Here is a 24,530-nt window from a genome sequence, read left to right on the forward strand (position 1 = left end):
TCTTTTTAGTAAATGTTTATTTCCAAAAGAAATTTCTAGAAGTTCAGAACAGTAAAATTCCTGCTTTTTAGAATTAATCACAAGATAACTCTTACGTAGTTAAACTAAAATACTCTTTGAGAGTTAATATATAAACACTTAACACCTAGTTAGCATTAGTAAGTATTAAATTATCAACTCCAGACAGATTTGGTGTTTAACACTTAATCAGAGTTAACGTACCAACTCTCCAAAAAGAGTTAAATTAACACTCTCTGATGTGGACCCATATAGACACTTTAATAGTGTTGAAATCAAATCTGACAGTGTTAATTTGGACATGCTGGATTTGCAGTGTGCATTTAGTGAGTGTTGTTTACAAGTATGTGCTGCTCCTTTTTTTTTCTGTTTTCGTTTTCTATTTTCATCTACCGTGACTCACTAACCTGACCAACCAGTTCACCAGTTTCTTTCTGATAAGAATGCGGTGTATATGCTCTTACTCTAGTTCAAATAAAAGAATAGTTAGTGTTTCTCTTTCTTTTTGAACAATATTTAAAAAATATCTTTTGAACCGTCAATTTAGGGTTGTGCCACATAGTCTTCTTATGTTTAATGTGCTGTACATCTGCGGTCCCCAACCCCTGGGCCTCAGACCAGTACTGGTCCGTGAGTCATTTGGTACCGGGCCGCGAGAGTTGAGGCTCATATGTGAAATGTGTGGTTTTCAGGGTTTTTTATCGGTTTTCAGCGTTATTTCGTTATCATTTTTATCGTTAACTCGGTTTTCCTGGGTCTTTTCACGCATGTTATGAATAAATCTTCTTTTTTTCGGTACCGGTACTAGGCAAGGCAAGGCAAGGCAAGTTTTTTGTATAGCACAATTCAACAACAAGGTGATTCAAAGTGCTTTTTTACTAGTTTTATTTTGTTGTGTTTATCCGCGACACCTTAAAGGCCGGTCCGTGAAAATATTGTCGGGCATAAACCGGTCCATGGCGCAAAAAAGGTTGGGGACGTTGTGTTTTTTATCATTTTAAACAATGTTATTGACCTAGTGAGAGAGTTAATCAGAAGTGTTTGACTGTTTCTTTTTTTTATTATTATTGTTATTATTATTATTATTATTAATATTAATAATATAATTGACTTTAGCATACAGACTGAAGAAGCCTGGAGTGAAATTACCAACCTTGAAAGTAGTGGATGCCTTGCTCAACCTCATTAGCTATTTCAAATATTAGGTATTAGTACATATTAGCTATACCACATATAGTTGTCAGCAGATCCACTAAGCTCACCGTCTGTTTTCCTTCCAGGAATGAGAAGTTAATCTTCAGGGTATTATCATTAGGAAATCCAGCTAGGCTTCTGTTGATAACTTCCCAGGTCATTTTACCATCTGGTTGGCACCCACTTAGTGTACTGAACTTCCCATTTGCCTGTTCAGTAGCTGGACAGACAGAAGCAGATTTTCAGTGGAATTATCTACTAGTAAATAAGAAATTGTACCAGGCATTCAGAAATAGGTGTGTGTATTTTTGAAGGACCTTGTTCAACCAGCGATGGAGGACCCTGTCCATCGAGATAACGATTACAGTAAAGCTTGTCACTGCTCTGGTTAGAACCCATACTGTAAAGACAAGGGAAACAGTATGAATTAGCACTTTATCTAGAATAAATCGCAATGTTGGTAAATGTCTTATAAGAAAAAGGTTTTACCGTTCAAAAAAAATCAAGACAATTGTAAAACTGAAACAAATGAACAATGAAGTTCCAAGAGGAAGAGAGATTTTTATACATAGTTTAAGATTTGTGTTTAAATTTACTATCATGCTTAAATTCATTTTATAGATCTTCATTACTCGTCATAACCGCAGCTAGCTGTAGATGATGGACTGTGTATTCTTGCAGATGTCCACTCACACAAGAGGATTTCTGTAGACTGATTAGCACAGTTTGATGGTGTGTCAAGGCTGTAAATCACAAAACCCTCTAAAAACATTGAGCTCACAGGACATGCTTAGAGTCCCCTGAATAAAGGTGTGAATGGTTGTGAAATGGCTGTGTACAAATGTCTAAATTTGATGGCAGAAGATGCATCCTTAACACATCGTATGTCGCTGCTTATTAGGGAAAAGTATTTTATGGCCCTCAAACACAAGAACTTCCTCTCATGTACTTCGAGTCGTAAAAAAACAAAAAGATTTGATAGCTGGCTTGTAACTTCAAATAAACATTTAAATGTGTCCGATGTTATTTTTAAATAATCTTTTATACTGCCATATACACCACATTGACTAGGTATATCTGAGTAGAGCAGGTGAACCTACCGAGTGCTGAAAATAAAGTTTGTACGTTTAGCCAGTCATAATGTCTTTGGTTTTGCTGCCTAGCATTTTGCCTGTTCTGTTCTTCAATCAGCTTGTTTTAATTCAGAACAAAAAGAAAATGTTTACAACACAACACAACATACATTAGTGGGTGAGTTCAAACTGACTAATAACTTAAAATTCCAATGATTACAGTAAATGTTAATTATTGATGAGTGCTATTCATACTCTTCTCAGTACCTGCTGAAAGGCTGTTATCCACACTGCAGAAAATTTCCTTGGTTTCTCCTGTCGTAACTAAAAGATCTTGGAGCTCCAGGCATTCGTTAGCTCATGAGGATATGAAAAGTGCACCAAATCAAAGACAGAAACAAGGGAAAAATAAGGTGGGTGTGTCCAGTTAATGGGTTGTGGTTTAAGGGCTGAATGATCTGCTCAACTGGTCTAGCAAGTTTGGTAATCATGGTAGTGTGTGTGTGTGTGTGTGTGTCGGTGTGTGTGGCAGAAGAGAGCAAGAAAAACAGTTTCACAGTAGTTTTATGTATGATCATAAGGATAACAATTTATTTGTGTTGTGTTTTATATTTTTATATATTTCATTGAATACAACCCCAATTCCAAAAATGTTTGGATGTTTTTTTTAAACACTTTAAAATAGAGCACCCACAATTGTCATTGTAAATGTACGGCACAATTGTGGGTGCTCCACACCAACTGTGTAGAAATAAAATATAAATAGTACAACAGCAGGAATAAATAAACATGAGAGATATATACAATTAAGAGGAATATATAAAAAACAACAGAAAAGGCAAACATTAGAGAACAGGCAGTTAAAAAGACTTGGTCAGAATAGAGTCCACATATAAGTAGTCTGAGGGATGAGGGTTATTTAGATCATGGCTCAGATTGGTGGGTGTGTCGTGAAATCAACAAGTCATGAACAGCTGTCATGGCTACTGAGGGGGAGTGAACTGTAGTGCTGGACTCAAAGAAGTCAATGTTTAGTGTGTTTATTTACATTGATTCACCAACAAAGTTATACCCAATGCATTAGAGGAATATAGTTTCGACTTGATCCAGGGAATCCAAATACCTGGTTATCCAACAACAGAACACTCTCAAAACTCAGGGCGACTCATCACAGTCCAGGAAAGGGAATCCAGGGAAACTCTTTGCAGAGGGAAACACCAGGGTTTCACTAACTGTAGTTCAACACTACAGCAAAGAATGACAGCCAGTCACTACCTTAACTCGTGGCAGTTATGGGATCATTGGTGACAGGTGGGTGATGTGTTTCAAGCTAGAGTCCCACCCTCGCGCATAGACAACAACAACAACACAGACAGAGAAGAGAAGAGAAGAGAAAAAACAAAGACAGAGAGACAGATAAAGTCAGTCGGAGAGGCCTTAGGGACCGTGATAGTCATTCATGCATGTGCCACGGTGTTTTAAGTTTAGCTTTAGCTACAGAAAGCAGTTGTTCAGTTTGGTAACTTGTATTCACATTTCTTCCAGAGAAGTGGAGGTGGCCATTAAATGTAAAATAACCGTTATAACACAGTGTTGTTATATTTAATTCGTCAACATTTAAACAGCAATGTTAATAGTCGGTTTATTTTTTATGTTTTTTTGCATATCAGAAAAGCTGAAAATAGCATTTCAATTCACACAGATCAGCTTATTGATCTAGGTATTGACCTATATCAAATTATCTTTTGATGCATAATTAGAAATGTTAGTTTGTACCGACGTAGAAATAAAACTTTAAGAAAAAAAAATTAAACACAGTAATAAAGAGTAAAAATCTTGATCATCTTAAATAACTGCAACAACATAGGAGTAAAGAGGGCAAGCAGTTTGGCTTAACAAATGTGTGCCCTGCCTCCTATATGTGAGGAAGGTAAAAACCCAAAGGACAAAAGACACACTTCTTGATAAGAATGTAAAACATATTCTTTTAGCGTGTGCCAAAAGCTTTCTTTGTCCTTTGTCCCACAGATGTATTTTAGAGATATCCTTGAACATGGTTTACTCAGACTGAGTTGCAGGTCTGGGTTCCAGGCAAGAGGAAAGAAAAGATGGTGGTAAGTGGACTGGTTCTTATGTAGTGCTTTTCTATTCTAACTGAGCACTCAAAGTACTTTAATGCAACTTGTGCCATTTGTCCAGGCAAACAAACACTTTCTTCTATGCTTTGTTTAATGATTAGATGCTGTCTGTCTAACATTTACACATATTCACATTTCAATGGGTGCACGGATGAGAAACTTGGAGTTAATATCTTGCCCAAGGATATTTGGCATGCAGACTGGAGCAGCTAGGGATTAAACCACCAACATTAGTAGGTGACCTGCTCTATCTATTCAGCTACAGCCACCCCAAGATAAGGAGTCAAAAATTAGTGAAATGAGAAAACCCTGTGGACTTTGCCTTTTCCTGCTCCTTACATGTAATGATTGCCCCACTGATTGCCTATATAGTCATGACAAATAACTCTTTAAGAATAAAGCCTTTGTTTAAATTTTGGAATTTTTCCTGATCTCCTGCCTAAAGTCTTTGGTGCCAAACAGAAATTTTATTGAGGGTAGCACTTAATAAAAAAGTCTCATGCTTAACAAATAATTAGAAACAGATGAGTATTTGCATTCATTTCTCCAATCATTCTCCATTTGTGGAGAGATAATGCTTTTAGAAAAGGGCTGAAAACTCTCAGTACCGCAGAGGTACAATACTTACTAAAGCCAAGTTTGCTCAGCAAGATAAAGGCTTTCTCTTGGGGTTTGTTCAGCTCAACATTTGGATCAGTTAGACTCAGGTGTGATGTCCAGTATGTCCCTTTATCTGCTTTGTTTTGTTTGTGTTATTGACTTGTCAGTTTTGATCAGGCTGTGAGAAGTTTATCTATTACATGGCAACATTTACCACTGTGACTCAAAAAAGTTTTTATTTTTTGAGCCATTCATAGTTTGACTTTCTGACGCTTTGTGCATCACTTTCGTGCTGCATAATCCAAGTGTGCTTGAGCTTTAGGCCAGAATCTGAAGGCTGGACGTTTACTTTCAGAATTGGCTGCTAGAGACCAGAATTCCTGGTTCCATCCTGCTTTGATACAGCAAGTCATCCATGACCAGTCAAGTAAACCCAGATCATCATATTACTGCAACCATTTGTGTTGGTATGATGTTCTTTTTATAAAATGTTATCTTAGTTTTATGCCAGATGTAATGAGAGTCAACCCTTCCAACAAGTTCAGCTTTTGTCTTGTCAGTCCACAGAATGTTTTCCTTGGATCATCAGGTATGAAATCACCACCTACTGACCAATCAATTTTCCAAAAATGATGTCACCATTCCTTGAAAAACCCTCAGGCCTCTGCAGGGAAAGTAGGAAGGGTTGTTTTTTAATAGAGTCTAGTATTAGCAGTGTAGCAGTGTAAAAGGCATATGCAGATTAAAATGAACTATTAGAAAATTTTATACACTTTCTTAATCACCAAATTAATCCTGTCACGGTTCTGGGTCGGTTCGACCCAGCATTTTGAGTTTATTATGTTTTAGTTTATCTCTTGAATGATCGTTGTGTTACCTTTGTGATTTGTGGTTTACTATTTAAGTTCCATGTTTCTGTTACTCGTGGTTAAGGATTTGTGTTCTCATGTTTTGTGTGAGTTTAGTTCTGTGTCCTGTCTGCGTCTTCGTGTAGTGATCGCTTGTTTCCTGTTTTGTTGTGAAGGTCTGTCTCATGTGAGTGTGTTCAGTTTTACCTCTCGTCTCGTCGATTATTCTTAGCTGTGTCCACCACCTGTGTGTAATTCCCCTGTGTTTCTCTGTGTGTATTTAAGTCGTGTCCTCTGTCATTGTAGTTGCTGGTCCGTCTGTGTATCCACCATGTTTCATCCGTGTGTTCTCCCTGCTGTCCGTCGTCATTCTCCGCTGCTCATCCTCCTTCATGTTCATGTCCTGGTTTGTGTTCACTAGCTTAGTTGTTCTCAGTTTAGATAGCCTTCTGTTCTGTTTGCTGTTTGTCTATTTTTATTTTTGTGTTCAATAAACCACCTAACCTTCACAAGTGCCTGCGACTGGATCCTCCTTCAATATTTCCACACGGCTCACTCTACTCACCGTGACAAATCCATGTCCATTCTTTTGACAGTGGAATGCATAGTTTGTGTTTCGTTCTGTGGTTTCAGTAAGGTAGACATAGGCTGCACATATGAGTGCACATAATGTACATAAATAATTATGTATTTAAAAAGTTACCTGGAAAACCAAAATCCTGCTTTGTAGTACAGGCCTTTGGTCTGCACTCTTGTGTAAATGATGCTAACTAAATCTCTGAAGATTCCCTCAAGTGTACATGTTTTAATGCTAACTTCACCCTGCTTAAAAAACTGTGATAGAATCAACAATGCCTATGAAGATGGATTTAGGAAGTACACATTTAAATAACATGTTTAACGCTTTCTTGTGCAGGTACAGAATATGGCATCACTTGTGAAAAACAAGGACAGCAAAACTAAAAAGCAGTTCCTCTGGGCTGCAACAATGAGTTTTGTGTTTAAAAAAAAAGAAAAGAAACAAGGATATGCTGTCCACTTTCACTCCCAGTTTCTTAAGCAGTATATTGTTGCTAACTAGCTGAATTGAAACAGGAGAATCCATCTATTAGCTGCAATTTTGTGGTTTGTAAAGCACTTAACGAATGAGGACAATGTAGAGGAGAGTATACTTTTATCAGCCTTTGTGTTTTGCATTTGCTTTGTACAAGTCCCTTCTCAAAACTTACAGCAGACTCATTGGATTACTGTGATTGGCTAGAGTACCACAACATATCCGTGTCACTTCCAGAGCTTACCACCCGTTAAACACTCAAAATTGATATTAGACAATCAATTTTTTTCACATCACACGAGACGTGACGCAGCCTCAGAAAGCCCTAAAGTTAAGCATTCTTGAAAATCTGAAGGTTCCAGAACAACCTTGGTCCTCTCAAAACATATCTGCCTCTTCATTTGAAATCCTTTGTTGTTGTGACACAAAATCCAAGCTTGTTTTTAGTGACCTCAGAGACGCTGAAACAGAGAAAGACAATCCCGCTTAAGCTAAGAGGGCGAGAGAGGTTTAAAAAAAATAGGCTGGGGACAAGAGGGGGATCTCAGATGGGATCTCAGATGGGATAATTACCATGTGTCCCAAATCCTGCCTTACTCTCCCCTCTAATCCACACAGGAAGAGAAAACACAGAAAAGTCCAATTATGTTTTGAACTTGCCTTCCTTTTCTTCTCTCACCACCATTCTCTCCATATAGTGCTCACCATTAAAGGTGTAGTCAATCTGAATCAGTGCTAACTGTCATGGCTGTGTGAATATATTGTATATGTATTGTATTAAGTTATATTTTAATAGAGTAGTTAAAACTTTGTGAATTAAGCTGAACAAAATTATTTAAGGGGAGCATGGTGGCACAGTACATGGTGGGCCATTTATATGGATTCACCGTAATAACATGGGAATGGTTGGTGATGTTAAAGTCCTGTTTGTGGCACATTAGTATATGTGAGGGGGCAAACTCCTCAAGATGGGTGGTGACCATGGTGGCCATTTAGAAGTTGGCCATCTTGGATACAACTTTTGTTTTTTCAATAGGAAGAGGGCCATGTGACACATCAAACTTATTGGTAATGTCACAAGAAAAACAATGGTGTGCTTGGTTTCAATGTAATTTTATTCTTTCATGAGTTATTTACAAGTTTCTGACCACTTATAAAATGTGTTCAATGTGCTGCCCATTGGGTTGGATTGTCAATGCAACCCTCTTCTCCCACTCTTCACACACTGATAGCAACACCGCAGGAGAAATGCCAGCACAGGCATCCAGTATCCGTAGTTTCAGGTGCTGCACATCTCGTATCTTCACACCATAGACAATTGTCTTCAGATGACCCCAAAGATAAAAGTCTAAGGGGGTCAGATTGGGAGACCTTGGGGACCATTCAACTGGCCCACGACAACCAATCCACTTTCCAGGAGACTGTTCATCTAGGAATGCTCGGACCTGGCACCCATAATGTGGTGGTGCACCATCTTGCTGGAAAAACTCAGGGAACGTGCCAGCTTCAGTGCACAAAGAGGGAAACACATCATCATGTAGCAACAGTGTTGGGGAGTAACGGAATACATGTACCGCTGTTACGTATTTAAAATACAAAATATGAGTAACTGTATTCCGTTACAGTTACCGTTTAAAAACTTGGTATTTAGAATACAGTTACTTTGTTGAAATAAAGGGATTACACTGCGGTATTTTCCTGTTTCATATTGTGGCGGGTCAGGACTGTTCGGGTTTTGTTTGACAGCTACGTTCTGTTGTTCCAGGCGGCAGCGTTACGGTAGCCATGGTTACAGGGTGACGCGCGCTCCCTCTGTGACTGCGTGTTTCCTGGGAGAGAGAGCACCTTTTTGTTGTTGTTGTTGTGCTAAGCTAATAGGCAGAATGCTAAAGAATGTAGCCTCATGGGCAGTGTAGTCCGTGCTGCAGGGAGAATGGACCCGTTATGTGTCTGTGAGCGCGAGGAGGGAGAAAAAGGAGAGTGGAAAAGTACGAGTTGCCGTTGAGAAAGGGTAGCTGGAAGCATGTCAATATAATAATAACCACTGCAGCCTAGAAGAGAGCCTGACGAGCCCAGTTGTAGGTACGCTATTAAGACTCGACTGTACACAGTGTTCCTGTTTTCCTCCGAAACAATAACTTCCGTTGGAGCAGCCTTTCAACACCTCCCTCTGTCTCTCGCTAGCAAAGTTGACCCAGACAACAAAGTAAAGCTATTTTTTGGCTATGAGCCTGACACGGAACCCGACATATTAGCCAGAGGTCCCTTTACTACGGTTCGGAGCCGCGGACCTTCAGTAATAGTAATAAATCAGATTCATGTAGTTGTAAACAGCATGATAATATATTAAGTAATCCAAAGTATTCAGAATACGTTACTCTCATTGAGTAACGTAACGGAATAAGTTACAAAATACATTTTGGGGCATGTATTCTGTAATCTGTAGTGTAATACACTTTAAAAGTAACCTTCCCAACACTGTGTAGCAATTTCAAATATCCAGTGGCCTTGAGGCTTCCATTGATGAAGAATGGACCCACTATCATTGTTCCCCATATACCACGCCAAACCATCACTTTTGTTGTTCCAACAGTCTTGGAGGGATCCATCCAATGTGGGTTAGTGTCAGACCAATAGTGGTGGTTTTCTGATCTGGGTCATCCTCGTTGAGATGCTGCAGTAGCTGGAGTTTGTAAGGGTGCCATTTGTGAGTAGCTAATATCCACCGAAGGGATGCTCAACTAATGCCACTCTCCAGTGACATGCGGCGAGTGCTACGCTGTGGACAGCCACTGATGTTTCTTCATTAGTGACAGTTTTCTTGCGTCCACATTTTGGCAAATCCAACACTGAACCAGTGTCACAAAACTTAGCAAGCAGTTTGCTAACTGTAGCATGGGAGATGGGTGGTCTCGTAGGGTGTCTTGCATTGAAATCTGCTGCAATGACCCGGTTACTGCGTTCACCAGACATCAACACAATTTCGATCCGCTCCTAACGTGTTAACCTCTTCGACATGTCGAAGGCTGTGAACGAAGAGAAACATGTAAATAACTCATGAAAGAATAAAGTTACATTGAAACCAAGCACACCATTGTTTTTCTTGTGGCGTTACCAATAAGTTTGATGTGTCCCATGGCCCTCTTCCTATTGAAAAAACAAAAGTTGTATCCAAGATGGCCAACTTCTAAATGGCCACCATGGTCACCACCCATCTTGAGGAGTTTGCCCCCTCACATATACTAATGTGCCACAAACAGGACTTTAATATCACCAACCATTCCCATTTTATTACGGTGTATCCATATAAATGGCCCACCCTGTAGTTTGCACCATTGCCTCACAGCAAGAAGTTCAACCCCACCATCTGTCTGGGGCCTTTCTGTGTGAAGTTTTCATGTTGTCCTCGTGTTTGCGTGGGTACTCCAGCTTCCTGACACAGTCTAAGGACATGCAGTTAGTGGGGGTTAGGTTAACTGGTGATCCCACTGGTGATTGCCCATAGATGTGAATGTGAATTGTTGTCTGTCTCTCTGTCCCTGCAACAGACTGGCTCTTGCTCTATGGTAGCCGGGATACACCCCATCTCGCCCATAACATGAACTGGATAAGCAGAAGAGAATGAACACAATTATTTTAGATATGATGTGATAAATGAGTGCATGTGTTAAATCCAGGAGATTGACAAGGAAAACCCACGGGAGTCAAACAGTCACTACAACACAACAACAGCAAACACAAGCTAACTGAGGGTTTGAATATACAAAAGATAATGAGCGAAAGGGAGATGGGAGAAGACACAAACAATGGCTAAAACTAATCACAGAGGATAAAGGAAGTAAAACTAAACACAAGGGAAAAGGTGACAAAAGCAAACAAAATTAAACAGGAAGTAGCACAGCAGGAGCACATCTAACACAGAAACAAAGGTTTATTAGAGCCAAGTAACAATAACTAAGGTTATCTGCAACTAAATTTAACAACTGAAAGTGCTGTCCATACTTCAGAGGGAAAAGATGTGTATCTCTGTGCATTTTCTTTGTGTATGCGTGTGGCTGTGCCTCAGTCCCTCTGGGACATTGTTATTAGGGGTGGAGGGTTTCCCCTCCCTGCTGCTCCCCACTGGTCATTGCTTTCAGGTGCTTTATATTGTTTGAATGTGTTTTGTTACAGATGCAGCAGTTGTAGAGCAGCACACCTGTTTGTTTCATCCCAAGCCCCCCTCTCTCTTTCTTTCTTTTTCTTTTTCTTTACCTATACCTCCACTTTCTTCTTTCTTTACCAACCTGGCCTTCAACCCCTGTCCGCTCCAGCATATTATTCACACAGAATATGAATAAAAAAATTAATAAATAAAATAAAGAGATTAACAAGAGGAGCCTACAGAGAGTCTACAGTGCTCGTCTTGGGAAAGCAAATGTGTTTGGCACAACAAAGCCTTCAGACCATAATTCTGCTTGTTCCAACTGCCAGATAGGAAAGGGTTTAAAAAAATGAAAGTGAATGCAGACTCTAGAGTTACCCCAAGATTCCTGACAGATGACTTAACAAATGATGCAAGGGGGTCAATGGCTTTCATTACACTGGGCACAAATCTGTCCGGGGCAGAGACAAGGACTTCCATTTTATCTTCATTAAGTTGGAGAAAGTTGTTAACTATCAAACTTTTCATGGAGTCTAAGGACCTATTTAAGATCTGCAGCTTAGAAGTATCTTGGGGCTTAAAAGAGATATATAATTGAATATCATCTGCACAGTAGTGATAGCAAATGCCTTTAAAGATACTCAAAATGTGCTGAAGTGGGAGGAGGTATAACAGAAAAAATAAGTGGTAAGTGGACTGGTTCTTATATAGGGCTTTTCTACTCTATCTGAGCACTGCAATACAGAACCTTGTGTCACACCATAGCTGAGAGAAGAGGACGAGCCGCAGAAAAGTATAGTTCAGACAAATACAATGTGAGCCACTTCAAAGCAGATTCAGATACTCCCACCCCGTAGTTCAGCCTATCAAGCAAAACATGGTGGTCAACAGCATCGAAACAGAGGTAAGATTCAAGATTCAAGGTGTTTATTGTCATGTGTCACAAGAGAAAAGGCATTTCTTTGTGCAATTAAATTCTTTCTTTGCTGTCCACCCACAGATGCCGATTAATATATACAATAGAAATAGAGCATATAAATACAAATAGTACAAATAAATAGCCGAAGACAGAAAAGGAGACAAAATATGGAGATTTGAAACAGATGTGTGCAAAAGAGCTATAGCTTAATATGCTGGCTTAATATGTAAGATGACCAGACGTGCAAAAAAAAATTATTATTACTGTTCAAAATGGGTCAGCTGTTCAAGAGTCTGCAGGCAGTGGGGAAGAAGGAGTTATTGAGTTGAGATGTTCTGGATTTCACACTTCTAAGACTTCGTCTCGAGGGCAGAAGTGTGAACAGTCCGTGTTGGGGGTGTGTGGGGTCTTTGAGGATGGAGGCAGCTCTCCTCTGGACTCTGCGATGGTAGATGCTCTGCGGAGAGGGCAGCAGAGTTCTGATGATCTTCTCCGCGGTTGTTATCACCTGTGTTGGTCAAGTTACTTGAAAAAAGTAATCAGTAACTAATTACTGATTACTTCCTCCAAAAAGTAATCCCGTTACTTTACTGATTACTTATTTTCAAAAGTAATTAATTACTTAGTTACTTAGTTACTTTTTAAAAACACGATTTACAACCTGAATAGGTGATAAAGCGATAGATCTTTCAGCCCAATTCTACTTTTTCTACATAATCCATCATACAAAATGTAATCAAATGGAAAAGTCTCTTTTTAAAACTTGTTTTATCAGTTTTAATCTTTTAACTTTATGCATCAAGCAAAAATTTAATTATATGCAACATTCTCTGACTGGAAGAAATTTGTTTAATATTTAAACCTATTTTCTGCACATTCCAGCACATAAAATATTTTTTTTGTGTGTGTTTACACTCACTCTTTCAAATAGATGCAAGTAAAACACAGCAGAAAATAAATAAAGTCAAAGACTAGCGGTCCTTTTGCTCTATTTTCACCTGTAAAGCAGGAGTGGGGTAGGTGGAGGTTTACCCTGGTGCAGGTGTGCCGCAGCGGTCAGTGGAAGAATCCGCGAGTGTCTCTGTGAGTTTCCCATTACGTTGTTGCGCACTCAGTGTTTGCTTGGAAGTTCAGGGGGTTTTTTCGCTGTAAAAATAAGTTTTCTTCCCACGCACGATGGACGCTAATGTTTTTGTCACTTTTTATGGAATCAAACTCAAAGTAAGGTCAGTACTTCCACGCTTTAAACGCTGCACGCTCATACTCTCTCCCGCACTCGATATGTTATCCATTGTTGATCTGCACACAGCTGTTTTAACGAACGTCGCACTCGCTTACATCACTGTCATGAGACATTCTTGCAAAAAAATCACGGTTTTAGTAACGCCGTAACGCAGCTTTCCTACGGGAAAGTAACGGTAATCTAATTACCGTTTTTGCAATAGTAATCCCTTACTTTACTCGTTACTTGAAAAAAGTAATCTGATTACAGTAACGCGTTACAAGTAATGCGTTACAAGTAACGCGTTACTGCCCATCTCTGGTTATCACTCTGCAGGCATTTGCGGTGCATAGCAGTAGTGCTGCCGTACCATGCAGTGATGCAGCTAGTCAGGGTGCTCTCCACAATGCAGCAGTAGAACCTGCTGAGGATCTTAGAATAGAATAGAATAGAATAGAATAGAATAGAATAGAATAGAATAGAATGCCTTTATTGCCACTAAACAGTTGTACAATGAGATACAGAGCATCTCCTACTCAGTGTAAACATGCTGGGGGGGTACAGTTCTGCAGCGCTATGTACATATGGACAGTCATCAAGACAGTCATCTTGGCCAACATACCAAATTTCCTCAGCCTCCTCAGGAAATACAGCCGCTGCTGAGCCTTCTTGACCAGCTGTGTGGTGTTCAGTGTCCAGGTGAGGTCCATAGAGATGTAGACGCCCAGGTACCTAAAGCTGCTCACCCTCTCCACTTCAAGGCAGCGGTGGGTGAGGCCTCCACTTCTTCCTTGTGTCCACTATCATCTCCTTTGTCTTGTCAGCGTTGAGGGTGAGGTTGTTGTCCTCACTCCATGACACCAGACCGGCCACCTCTCTCCTGTAAGCCGTTTCGTCCGCTCCTGTGATGCGACCAATCACTGCAGTGTCGTCCGCAAACTTCAAAATGATGTTGTCTTTGTTGGAGGCGACACAGTCATGGGTGTACAGGGTGTAGAGGATGGGGCTGAGGACAAAACCTTGTGGGACGCCAGTGTTTGTAATAATGCTGATTGAAGTCCTGTTGCCGATCCTGATGGACTGGGGCTTGCCAGTCACAAAGCCCTTTAGGCAGTCACATAGGGTGGTCCAATATTAGTAGAACGGAAAACTCTTCTGCATCACTTTGCACAGAGTGTCACTGGGGACTCTTAGAAGAGCAGTTCCAGTAGAATGAGGTCTACAGTATTCTTAAAAATAAGCAGGGACTTGACCAGAGCAGCTCTCACCCAGCAGATTGTCGATGCATAGTGCTGCGCAAAGCCCCAGTACATCAACAACCTGTTCACATTTCAAATAGTTTTTCCCATTTCACGATACACCCACCAAGGAACAGACTCTGGTTATTGTTGGTTTTGTTTGTGTCATGGACCTGGGCCGGTGACCCAGTGTTTTGTAACTGTTTTATTTGTGTTTCTTGATTATTTGTTGTTCAGGATTGTCACTGTTAATATTTTGGTTTCTGTCCTAGCATTTCTAGTTCTCAGGTTTTGTATTTTGAGCTCCTTCAGCTCTGTGTTTTTGTGTCTGCCCTAGTCCCATGTCTCTGTGTTCCCTCCCTGTTGCTATGTCTTAGTGGTAAGCTAGTGTCTGTGCATACCTTTTATATTTCCTGTTTTACCTTGAGATTATCAAGGACTATCAGGACAGGGACTACCTGTCCTGTGTGTAGTGTGCCTGGTTTTGCTTCCCTTTGTCTCGTGAGCTCTGATTTCTCCCAGCTGTGTTTCCCCCCTGTCTCCCATTCCCTGATTGCTCCTGTGCATATTTAAGCCCTGTGTTTTCTTCTGCTTGTTAGTGGTCTGTCTGCGTTTCTCTGCAAAGTCATCCTGTGAGCAATGTTCTCTCTAATTTTTCATGAGTCTGACCGAACACAGAAACTCCCTGAGCGGTCCCTTGGACCACTGTGAGCAACAACAGACGTGTGCACTGTGGTCACCTGCAGGCCTGACAACAGGAGATGTGTCACTGCTGTAACACCTGTAACATTCAGTAGTCGCCTCATTGTTCTGACACACACAACAAAACTATTGACTACACTACACACTAACTACACAAGATTTGCGCTAAACGTCTCAAGTCTCTCACATCTCAAAACACCACCGTCACTCCTAAACTTCCCCCTTCCTAAACAACTAAATGCCATGTTGCCATATCATTTTTGATTGGTCGACATGTTACATTTTTTGACGAATAGGAAAGGGTGGGGTTTTTTTGGTTTTGTTTTTGCTCACAGGCGAAGAGTGCTGTCAAGCGCTTTCCTTATAAAATGCCGTTTTTACCGTTTGTTCCCACAGTAAATATAAACAACGACAGTATTCAGGAAGAAAACCAAACATTGCAGATATTTTTATCATAACTCTGGTTTTACGTGGCCGATCAACACAATTTAAAAACTGGTGTAAAGTCCACACTTTTTCCATCAATTGTTCCGTCTGTCCTGCTCACATCTCCAATGGTTGTACACGTTGTCATTAACGTGGCTTCACTCCACATCAGCCACGCCGCTTTGCTAGCTAAAACACTGGTGTTGGCACATAAGGACGCTGTCATAGCCTGTCAGCGACGTTGATTAGCTGCGTATATACGAATGTGAATCGCATTATTGGCTGGACTATGGGATAAGGTGGCATCGTTCTAATCCCATACGGGAGCAGCCAGTCACTTACTGACTAACACTGCGAAACAGAATTGTTGAAGTTTTAATTTTAATTTCAATTCAGGTCATTTTTTTGTTTTTTTTGTGCGCAACTCAGATTTTCTGTGCACAGAGACCATGCCAGCAGTGCACAATTGCGCACGCGCGCAGCTTAGATGGAATGTTATGGTTTCAGATCTGTTAGATATTCCCAGTTTAGGTGATTCCTTAGTTTCCGTCCTTCCCATCTCTGCTCAGTCTGTATTATCACCACGTATAAATAAAGCTCACTCATCCCATCTAAGCCAGTGCCTGCATTTTGGGTCCATCTCTCATTTCCACATGGTTGCCTCGCAAGTCGTGACAGTTTTGAGAACTGTAAAGTAAGAGATACCAGCAGCCATAGTAAAATGCTTTCTCAGGGCTAGAGCAGATGACATTGAAGGACCCCTGAAACTGCTGGATAGAGATCATTTCAAATTTTGTAAAATTAGAATTCCCAGGTTCTTAGCTTCTTTTGAATGTTTTTATTTGTATTATTTGTCTGTGTGATAATGTTGGTGCTGTTCCTTCAGAAAACATGTGCAGTAATTTTGGGCCTTTTTTACTGACAGTAAGGATGATTTAGGACCATTAGGTTCTATGTCTCACCGCCTCAGACCCCAGTGTTCCTCCTGGTTGCTCAGCTGTCGTGGAGACCTTGAATGAATTATCTATGGCAGTTCATCACCGAAGATCATCACACTGCCAGAGACTGTCTTCCCCCAAAATCTGGTAAAAAATATTTTTCATGCTATTGGGCCTGTTTCCAGAAATTAATTAACACTTCCCTAAATACAGGATGTACCTCATCATGCTTTAAACAGACTCAATTTTGGTTTCAGCCTTGTTTGCACTGTATATGTTGCCACTGTGCTCTATTTGATCACATTATAAGGTTTTATTTCACTGTTTTGCAGATGACATTGAGATTTATTTGTCTTTAACAACAAAGAAAGACTCCATTTAGCTATTATTGTGATGCTTTGAAGATTTTAAACAGTGGTTGTCCTTCTTTTTTTTTTAAATGAAATGAAATGAAAACAATTGTTGTGGAATTGTCGTTTTTAAGAACTTTGTTAGTATATAAATTGACAGTGCTCTGGGCCCCTTATCTTCTTATTGTAAGTCAAATGTTAAAAACTTTGTATGTACCTTGATGGTTCCTTTAAACTGTGTAGGCAGCTGAGTGCAGTAGTCTGATCTAGTTTTATCTATCTGAGACAGCCTTCAGCCATCTTCTAGCTAATGTCTTTGAATGTGCTATTGCAGATTGGACTACTGCAACTCTCTGTACTTTGGTTTGGACCAGTCCTCTATTTATTGTGTCCAGGTGGTCCAAAATGCAGCTGCTCATCTCCTCACTGGTATGAAACAAAAGGAGCATATAACCCCAGTGTTGGCATCTCTACACCGACTTCCTGATCCTTATAGGACACAATTTAAAATTTTACTTTTTTAATAATAAAAATGGATTGCATTTATATAGCGCTTTTCGGGGCCCTCAAAGCGCTTTACAATTCCACTAATAATTCACTCTCACATTCACACACTGGTGGAGGCAAGCTACAGTTTTAGCCACAGCTGCCCTGGGGCAGAATGACAAAAGCAGAGCTACCATATCGTGCCATCGGCCATCACCAGTAAGCAAAGTGTCTTGCCCAAGGACACAATGACTGAGACTGTTCAAGCCAGGGCTCGAACCGGCAACCTTCCGGTTATAAGACAAATTGCCAACTCTTTGAGCCACAATCACCCACTAAGCAAAGTTACTAAACAGCTGAGCCCTTTCTTACCTACCTGAGCTATCTCTTCATGCTCCAGAAAGAATCATGAGGTCTGTGTTATCAATTCCAAGGTCTAAACTAAATCTCACCGAAACAGAGCTTTCTCTGTGGCAGGTCCCAGACTCTGGAAGTCTGCCGCTAAATATTAGATCTATACAAACACTGGAACATTTTCAATCTCTACTGAAGATGTCTACTGAACATTTTGATGGACTGGCTTTTAGCAAATGTTGACTCAAAGCATTTTTTTTGTTTTACCAGCCTTAGTTCTTGTTTTTAGTTCTTTTTATCTTATTGTATAATTATTTCTGTTATGTTTTTATTGCTTCACTGTCATGCATTTTATGTAATTTAGTTGCATTTTTGTTTCTAAAGCACTTTGTGCAGCATGAGTTGTTGAAAATGTCAAGTAACTTATTATTTTATTTTAACTTTATGGGGAAAACCTAGCCTTGTTAATAGAGGTGGGATTTATCCCACTTTGGATGGAGCAGCTCTCATTTTTAGAAATGTGGCTAAATATATGAAACCATGAAAACTTGACTATCCAGGTGCCAGGATGTTGAAGTCTGACATGCCACACTGGAGCTCTTCTCCTCCTGTCATGCCCTCATAACCCTATCCCCATAGAGACTGTGAATAGAATTTCAAAAAGACCCCGGCAAAAAGGTAGCAATTAATGGGGGGGGGGGGCTTTTAGGCTTGAATATTAAAATTCATTATTATTGAGCTGTCCTAGAAACACCCTGCTGCAGCATTCTTCAGTTGATCCAGAATGCTGGAGTGAGAGAACTCACAGGGACTAGAAAGAGAGAGCATATTTCTGCCATACTGGCTTGTCTTTATCAGCTCCCTGTTAAGTTCAATTCAATTCAATTCAACTTTAGTTATACAGCGCCAAATCACAACAACAGTCGCCTCAATACATTTTATATTGTAAGGTAGACCCTACAATAATACATAGAGCGAAAACCCAATAATCAAATGACCCCCTATGAGCAGCACTTTGGCGATAGTGGGAAGGAAAAACTCCCTTTTAACAGGAAGAAACATCCGGCAGAACCAGGCTCAGGGAGGGGCGGGGCCATCTGCTGCAACCGGTTCGGGTGAGAAAAGGGAGACAGGATAGAAAACATGCTGCAGAAGATAGGCAGAGATTAATAACAAGTAGGAGTCAATGCAGAGAGGTCTGTTAACACATAGTGAGTGAGAAAGGTGATTAAAAAGGAAAAACTCAATGCATCATGGGAGTCCCCCTGCAGCCTATGCCTATTGCAGCATAACTAAGGGAGGATTCAGGGTCACCTGGTCCAGCCCTAACTATATGCTTTAGCAAAAAGGAAAGTTTTAAGCCTAATCTTAAAAGTAGAGATAGTGTCTGTCTCCTGAATCCAAACTGGAAGCTGGTTCCATAGAAGCAAAGTGCTCTAAAAAGGGTGATATGGTACTACAAGGTCATTAAGATAAGATGGGGCCTGATTATTTAAGAACTTGTATGTGACGAGCAGGATTATAAATTTTATTCTGGACAGGAAGAAAACAGGAGAAATCTGCTCTCTCTTTCTAGTCCCTGTCAGGACTCTTGCTGCAGCATTTTGGATTAATTGAAGGCTTTTCAGGGAGTTTTTAGGACTTCATGATAATAATGAATTACAGTAGTCCAGCCTAGAAGTAATAAATGCATGAACTAGTTTTTCAGCATCACTCTGAGACAGGATATTTCTAATTTTAGAGATTCAGTTCAGAATTCATTTTAAAATCTCTCTCAGTCCTTTTTTCTTACATCTCAAATAATCAGTCCCCATCTTAGCTTAAAGACCTAAATAGTTCCACATGACCCCAACAGAGCGCTTCATTCCCAGACTGTTGGCTTACTTGTGCTTTCTAGGGTATTTAAAAGTAGACTGGGAGGCAGACACTTCACTGTCAGCCCCTTCTCTTGTGAAATCAGCTCTCAGTTTGGATTCAGGAGCCTGGGTAGTGGTGGAACTCTATTTGTTTCTACACCACTCTGCATTTATTAATTAGTTACTCCTACTCTCTGGCTCTCTTCCAGTGTGTTTTTTGTCCCGTCTTCCTCACCTCACTCACAACCAGTTGGCAATGGCAGGTTGCTGCTCTTTCCTCAGACTGGTTGCTTAGAGGAGGTCATATGATTGTAATATCATTTTCAGGAGTGTTGATATGTGAGTACTGATGTGACTGAATGATTGTCTGTCATTCTGTGTCATCCCTGTGACAAAGTAGAACCTATCTGGGATTAAACAACCTCTCACCCTATGACAGCTGGCATAGGATCCTCCTGGGATAGGTTACTTACATGATGACTGGCCAAAATGAAATTCGGCTGTTGATTTCCATGTAAACTTTCTGCAAGAAGAACTGATAAAAGAGGACTGTGCTTGGTTTCTTCCAGTATTATTGGACCACAGATTTACCAGATGGCATACCAACTTTTTCCCATTTGTTACTCCTACATATTCCTTAGCAGGTAAATTTATAAAACAATGAACACCTGGTAAATAAACAGAAGTCGCGTTTTTATGGTGTATTTCTGACCGAAAGAGGAGCCTTTATGATCCTGTGAGGCATACTTCTAAAATGCACATAAATCTGGTCCAGGGGTTTCAAGTGATGTCTCTATAGTGATTTCTTTCTGTGATGGATGATATGCTGCTAACAATAACCCTGCCTCTGTGGATTGTTATCTAAAGTTGTGTGTAACTATGACGAAAAAATAGTGTAAGCTCCTGTATGTGGCTACATGGAAGCATCAATGGTCGCTGAAGTAATGTAAAAGACCTTTCATCCCTCATTATGTGCACTATTTTTAGTTTACTTTTATTATAATTAAAGTAACAAAAAGCAAATACTTCTTAAATATGAAACTGTAGTCTGAAATCCATGCTAAGACAGAGAGACAGCCACTCATTCACACTCACATTCAAACCTATGGGCAAATTAGAATCACCAGTTAACCTAACCCCACTGTATCCCACTGAAGTGTGTTAAATACTAAATGTTTTAATCTTTTTTTTTAATGAAAAAATGAACAATATCGTCATGTCAATTCTTTATAGCCCATAGCAGATTTAAACAACAGAAGCTGACCCAAAGTCCTCTAAAGATGAAAAACACTATATAGGCAAACTGTGTTAACTAGTTATTGTGGGTACCTAAAATCACAACGCTGTTTTGTTAGTGTTCATTAAAATATCTACAATGATTCAGCTCATAAATCATTACACACTGCTCTCCCTTACATAAGCTCCCTTTACTGGTTATTTGCTTATTTTGTATCAGTATTGGTATCGACAATACTTCTCTTAATTTACTTGGTATACTAAAATTTGCAGTATCGCACAGCACTATCAGTTAGTCTGTTGGTTTGTTTTCTTTGTATTATTGTAGGGTCTTTACCTTACAAGATAAAGTACCTTGAGGCAAATGTTGCTGTGATTTGGCACTATGTATATAAAATTGAGTTGAACTGAACTGAAGTCTAAATCAAGCTTGAGGCAAAGTGAGATTTCCAGGCATTACAGGGAGTTTTTCTTCATTAACTTAATGACTATAGTCCAAAACTCAGTTACAAACTATGCTACTCACTGATATACCTTTCTTAAATTTAACAGGTGTTAGCTGCATCCTCCTTTTTTAATGGTTTTGCACTTTACAGTCTCCATTGACACAATAGTTCACTAGTGGAATTTGCAAAAAGGGAGATTCAGCAGAGTTTAACTGGATGATTGGTTTCACAGTCCTGATGGAGAGAAAACAGAAGTTAGAGGGAGGAATAATTGTGGTTTGAGTGGCTGTTCAGTTCAGTCAGCTGATTGATTCTGAAATTGTGTCATGATTTAAATGGAATGCAGCAATCAGCAGAGGAGGGAACACGATTCAGGGGGTCACCAGGGAAGCCAACATCAGTGACAAAGAACCCAGTGGCCAAAGCCACTCTGGTGGACTCGAATCTGCACCACTGCAGGCTTGCCTGGAGACCTATGTTGGTAGAGGTGATGGCACACCTCAGGAGACTTGGCAATGGGCAAAGGTCCCCAGAGGCCTGCATCAGTGATGGAAACCCTCCAGAGGGTCTTAATCTCAGTTTCAGGTGCAGTCAGATATGGAGCCTTGGCCCAGATCTTTTTTTACTCTGGACTCTTGGATCCACTGAAGACTCTGGCAACTGGGGATGCTCAACAGGGCATCGCTGGATTCAAGTTTAGCTGGCTCTGGAGACCTTGCAGATTCTGGGTCAAGGCAGGTAGAGGGGACCTGACGTCAGCAGATGCAGGTGCAGTAGCAGTCTCTGGTGTGGGCCCATTGTCTCTCAGGTTGCATAGGATTCTCAGGTTGCACAGGCTGGGGCTGCACAGGGGCATAGGACTCGCAGTCAACAGCAAGCCCTATGCCCCTGTGAGTGCCCTCAACAGCTGGGGCTGTTAAGGGGACTCAGCAACTTTGGAGGATGGGGCAGCACAGGGCACCTAGTCACCACACGGAGGCTCTCAGCCATTCAGTGCAAGTAGCACTGAGTTACAGGTCATGATTTACAGTTTTCCAAAAACTCCATGAGCCATAAAATGCTCAGAATAAATAATTAAATGTAAACAAAACACAGTACTAATTTAGTATTGTTTAATTTAAACATATTCCAGTATTTCTGATCTGATTTGATCTTTTCTTAAATTATCTTATCTTTCTTTAACTTTAAGGCCTGCCTCACTGCTTGTGTCCACATTGGTAGCTTGCCACCACAACAGGCACAAATAACCTTTTGACATAGGCTTCTATTAGTTGTCTCTGCAATGGAGGCTTCAAACATATTGCTTTTGGATTTAGGATACACAATAATTGAAGATGTGGTAGCTAAAGAGCTGTTAACCGTGGATCATATACCAAATGTGTTTTTTAAAAAGCTGACTTTTGATAACAAATAAAATATAATGTTTTTTCTCACCCAGCAGTGTTCCTTCACAAATTGTGTGGCTTTATAATAATGTTTACTACTGCCATAATTTCAATAACCACAATGAATTCATACATGATTTTGAGGCACTGACTAAAAGAGTAGATGCCACCCTTCTTAAATTACTTCCTGCATGGCTCTGAGTTTGAAAAAAAAGAAAATGCATTTTTTTAATCGGCTCCCTCTAGAAGTTTAAGTTTTGATCTGAATTACTAAAATTAGTCATAAATGATGTCAACAGAATACACTGCCCTTGAGCATTAGCACTAATACAGAAGGGATGTCAAATCAATTTGCAGGTACAGATTTAAGTTACTCCAGAAGATATATTGTGAATTTAAAACAGCTGTACATAACTGCACTGAGTAGGAGATAAGGTCAGGTTCTGTTCAGGCCCTGCAGGAAGTATGACAGAGCTGTCACAATGTATCACCTTCAAACACGTAGAATTATTATTTGATGCCAATCTTTAACATCTTATGTAAACAACTTGATACCAGAGATAAATCTCACTAATAAATGTGGATTTGCTGCATGTACCTCTGTTCTTCACCTATTTTGACAACTGTTTATCTAACCTATTTTAAACTTGTTGGGTGTATTTCTGGGTATCCAAATGCAGTGTTATGTTATTTGGATGACTGGTTGTGTCATTTTTGGGGGGGTTGTCCGTCTGTTGCTAAGGCAACATTATCAAAGGCACAGTGTAAGGTTGCACTTCTCTGCAACCTTACAATGATTTTACAAGTCCAGATAACATCTATTTTGATCCTCATGTTAACATGTATGCGAAAGGTGTCATTGCACTAGAGACAATGTAACACTGGAATTGTACAGCCTTTGTCATCTGTAAGTTCATTTTGTGTGGTCCTCTTGTTCTGTGCTGTGAGTCTGGTTGTAAACAGGGTAGAAGCACCCATACATGTGGAAAATATATTCAAGCATTGCAAGCATTTACCTCCTTTCTGTGTATGTGAATCTTTTTGCTTGAAACTATGAAAGACAAGATGCATACAAACATTAATACAAAATGATAATAACTAATATCATACATCCAGTGATCTCAGTAGAGCAGAGATATGAAGAAGGGTTTCAGAGAATGCTTAGTTTGAGTAATAGCACACTATCATAAATGAAGATGCTCTTATCACAAGTTTAAAACACGTAATCTCCCTTGGATTGCCTTTGTTTAATATTTAATAGTTAATATAAAGGTGTATTTTAGACTGTGCATAAAACCAAATGTTTGTTTCTGTGACTTAAGCAGACAGAAGACTGCATTCATACCCAAACACACAGACACAGACTCTCACACCACTCCTTTAGCAGCAGTTTTCCTCTCTCTGAATTAGCCTGCTGCAAGGATGTGATGAGAACTGACAGCTACTATGGACTGTTTGGACTGGATGTGATCCACTTGGCTCACTGCTGATCAAATCTCCAACAACAGACTATTAACTCCAAGCAAATTGTGCCAAGTAGGTTAAAGGGATCCTTGTCTGTTTTAATAACTGTGATATCTCAGTTTGTTGACAGAGTGTAAAAAGACTCATTTTGGTTAGCCTGATAGCAAAAGCACACAATCTGTCACAGTCTTTGTCTCTCCACCTCTATCTCAGCTTTTCCCCTTTTTTATCCTACTTTTTTAGTGTTGTTGTTTTTGTTTTTGTTTATTCCAAAATTCTACATAATGTTTTATTGAACGTTTTAAGATAATTTGTCCTTTTTTTTAAGACACACCTTCTACCATGCATAAGAATTAAGATTATATATGTACTTCAGAAAAAAAACCCACATTTCACCATATTGCATTCAACTCTTGCATTTACCCTTCATTCTAATTTG

At 39.9% G+C, this 24,530-nt stretch overlaps 1 protein-coding gene across 1 annotated transcript in view; it reads right to left on the reverse strand.

The window, feature by feature from the left end:
• Positions 1-2,652, reverse strand: part of dtx3la (deltex E3 ubiquitin ligase 3L a) — a 10,016-nt gene extending 7,364 nt beyond the window's left edge. Inside the window, exons 1-3 of the mRNA XM_005747460.1 lie at positions 2,553-2,652; positions 1,530-1,612; positions 1,281-1,432 (exon numbers count right to left, since the gene is read on the reverse strand). Coding sequence (XP_005747517.1) covers positions 1,281-1,432; positions 1,530-1,611 — 234 coding nt within the window. The 5' untranslated portion in view covers position 1,612; positions 2,553-2,652. The remainder of the gene's footprint in view (positions 1-1,280; positions 1,433-1,529; positions 1,613-2,552) is intronic.
• Positions 2,653-24,530: the final 21,878 nt, after the last annotated feature.

Source organism: Pundamilia nyererei, unplaced genomic scaffold (genome assembly GCF_000239375.1).
Source record: "Pundamilia nyererei isolate P.nyererei 1_Seehausen unplaced genomic scaffold, PunNye1.0 scaffold00198, whole genome shotgun sequence".
Lineage (NCBI taxonomy): Eukaryota > Metazoa > Chordata > Actinopteri > Cichliformes > Cichlidae > Pundamilia > Pundamilia nyererei.